We start from the raw sequence: 3587 nt of genomic DNA on the forward strand, positions 1-3587 counted from the left end.
ACCACCTAAAGTTGGGATTATTCTGGTCAATTAATCCTATAAATTATTCTTATTTTTTGTGTTAATTGATACATTTTTTCCGATTTTGATTGTTAGGGTTTTATTTTTTTCCGATTTTTTTCCGATTTTGAATGTCAACCCTAAAGTGGATAATATTTGGTACCCTATGAATTACTATATCACTTTGATGATTTTCTATTTAGTATATGCTTTTACTATGGTTCTGCTTTATTTGTGTTTTGTTTATGTATCTGTTTCTATTCTTACTGGCACGATATATAGCTGGTTAGTTTCCTGTTAGTGTGTAAGAATTAATTGAGTTATTAGACCGTCTTGAGTTCGAACTGTTTGGATAGGAACTGAGACACCGGCCAATAGTGTGCTCTAAGTAGTGAAATATCTGTTAGATGTTGGTGTGTATTTTTCTAGTGAATTTTGTTGACTTTGATTTTCTTGATTTGGTAAATACTATCAGTCAAGTGCTAGGACGGTGAGGAAAGATAAGCCACGTGGGCGTCATCATGGTCTCACTCAACAGAAGAGGCAAGAGATAAAGGAAGCTTTTGAACTGTTTGACACTGATGGCTCAGGTTTTGAATCTGTTTAGTGTTTCGAATTTTATATGTCAAACCATTAAGTTTGTTCTCGCAATCTCGCCTGTTTGATTCAAATTGTTATTTTCAGGAACTATTGATGCTAAAGAGTTGAATGTTGCTATGAGGTATTATTCTTTGTAAATCCTAAGGTTTTGATATACCACTACACACTTAACACAGTTACCTGACCTAAAACTGCATCGTTGCAGGGCTCTGGGTTTTGAGATGACCGAAGAGGTATAAAATCTGTCATTTTGTTGGTTTTTTGTTGATTACTATTGAAATATTTCTTCTCTGAATACTTGCAAAAAGATAACCTATGTTCCTTCCACTACTCTTTTTCTTCTCTGGGTTCTAAGACACTCAGACAAGGGTGTGGCCTCCTTAACTGACACTTCAATATTTACCCAGAGTCTCATAATACCTCAACGGCTCAACCATCTCGAACCACATATTCATAGAGAAAATTAGAAAAATAAAACAAGAGAGGGATAATGAAGAGAAAGTTGTGCATATGTATACTCACAAATGAGCTTGAAATGAGAATTCATACAAGAATTAGCAAACAAGTCAACCTGAATTGTGTTGTGTATTTATGTATCTACAATTACAACCGGATCTGAAAAAGAAAAGGTATTTTAGAGTGAGGATATGTTTCTTATACTTGTTATGTCATGTCCCCATCCCCGTGTTTAATTTTATGACAGCGTACCTGTGTCTGAAATTTTACACCTATCTTGCCCTGGCACTTGGACATGTACACTTGTACTCGACACTCGTACCCATGTCCAAGTAACATAGATGATTATACTCTTATAAAATGTTCATGTTTTACTTGAGATTCAAATGCATCATTTAAGTTTTTAGGCCACCTCCTGAAACTATCTTGAGTGCAGTAACTGCTAGTGCCAGCCCCTTTCTCTGAGCTTATTTAATTATGTCAGCGACAAACTACAGTACATCCAGCCTCTCTCATAGTTCCCATATATCATATATGGGCCACCTGAAATTTATTTTAAGGTATCCTTTTTATAGATTATATTTACTCACCATTTTTGCTCTGGTTGCAATAAAGGAAGGGAAAGGTAATTCATTAAGGGGACTGCGGTTTGTTATAACAGCTACTGTGCTTGACTTTTTGTGTTATTTCAGCAAATCAATCAAATGATTGCGGATGTTGACAAGGATGGAAGTGGTGCCATTGATTTCGATGAATTTTGTCAAATGATGACTGCTAAAATCGGAGAAAGAGACACTAAGGAAGAATTAATGAAAGCATTTCGTATAATCGACCAAGATAATAATGTAAACCTCTGTTTATTCTTGTTTTAGTGTCTTATTTTAGTCATCAGTGATTAACATATAAGAATGGTGGTTGGTTGGTGTAGGGTAAGATTTCTCCTGTAGATATTCAACGCATTGCAAAGGAATTGGGCGAAAACCTAACTGACAGGGAAATCCAAGAGATGATTGAAGAAGCAGACCGAGTTTTTTACCAGCAAGTATTTATTATTGGCTTTAGCGCGCTTGACCGAGTTGGTTTAGTTGTTATAGAATAAATTTTATATTAAAATGTATGTTTATGTTGAAATTGGAACATATATTTAAATGTAATATGTGCACTTTGGTTTTGGGATATATAGTATACAAAACTCCAGTTGTTGTTTTTATATTTGTTATACAGGTTGCGTTATTCTATTATTGTTTTGACAGGTTTCTATATTTGGTGCAAGGCACTCTAGGTATCCCTAAACAAAATTAGAATTTTCCCGCCAAAAGTGCTTTGTTGCAGCGTACATATATATTGTACGCTGCAACAAGGGAAAAAAAATTCGCAAAATTTCAGACTTGTTGCAGCGTACAAATAAATGTACGCTGCAAAAAGTTGAGTCTTTTGCAGCGTACATATATATGTACGCTGCAACAAGTCCAAATTTTTGCCAATTTTTTGGCACTTGTTGCAGCGTACATACATATGTACGCTGCAAAAAACCCCTTTTAGCAGCGAACATTGTACGCTGCAACAAGTTCAGACTTGTTGCAGGCCCCCCAGTTGCAGCATACGATGTACGCTGCAACAGGGGTCTAAAAGCCCGCTGCAATAAGGGTTTTTTCTACTAGTGGTTTAAGCTTCAGTAGTATTTGTCTCATCCTTGCAAGATCGGTCAGCCTCCCGGGCTTTGGTCTTTGGATCACAACAATAGAAGACTTCTTTTCCTGTTCTTTCTTCCCTCTTTTCTGAACTATAGCCGAAACTTCCTTAGGAAAGAGCTATGCAATTGTTGGCCAGAAATAACTGCAAAATAAACACGACTATTTCAGGGAAAACTCATTGCTAATTGCTACCAAAGAGAGATAGTAATGGCTGCCCATATTCACTACACTGCAATAGATTTGCAATTCATTTTTTCTTGCTATCTAAATGCGAAAAAGGCAGAAATGCGAAAAGGCAGAAATGCAAAAAGGCAATTCATTTTTTCTTGCTATCTACGCAACCTACGACACACCATGGACAGAAAATAGACTCCTCAACTCGTGAGATCAATTGTCAAGATCAACACATTTTACCTCCTCACATGAGCTTTGGAGAAAGCACTTGATTATGTTTCATTGCCAAAAACATAATCCATGTATCTAAAGCACATGAAACAGATTCTATCAGTACTCAAAGCTTTACCTATACCTGAAACATATTCTATCAGTAGTTTAATTATGTTCCTGTTACCAATCTTGGTATTAGATAATTAAGAACAATGGCTCTACCAACGCTTCTTTCTTAGACACAGTGTAACTTCCCACCAGAGCTGAATGGAAACTCAAAGTGCATGATGGAAGCAGATTAGGGGAATAATATAATAACTCCCAGGACTTGATCAAATGACACTTACACACTAACACATGACACTAACACATGTAACCAACATTCAGTACAGACAACCCTGTAATCCAGTAATGTAGTAGAACTTGGCATAACTTTCAAAACCAAATTGG

General features: G+C 36.2%; 1 protein-coding gene across 1 annotated transcript; it reads left to right on the forward strand.

Annotated features, from left to right (window-relative positions):
• Positions 1 to 457: 457 nt before the first annotated feature.
• On the forward strand, positions 458 to 2191 carry LOC110793539 (caltractin; the record flags this gene model as incomplete). The annotated part of the gene is made up of 5 exons (XM_021998423.2): positions 458 to 590; positions 685 to 721; positions 806 to 833; positions 1749 to 1901; positions 1985 to 2191. Coding segments are annotated over 5 exons (522 nt in total), but the record flags the coding sequence as incomplete, so codon positions are not given.
• Between the last annotated feature and the right edge of the window lie 1396 nt (positions 2192 to 3587).

Source organism: Spinacia oleracea, chromosome 4 (genome assembly GCF_020520425.1).
Source record: "Spinacia oleracea cultivar Varoflay chromosome 4, BTI_SOV_V1, whole genome shotgun sequence".
NCBI lineage: Eukaryota > Viridiplantae > Streptophyta > Magnoliopsida > Caryophyllales > Amaranthaceae > Spinacia > Spinacia oleracea.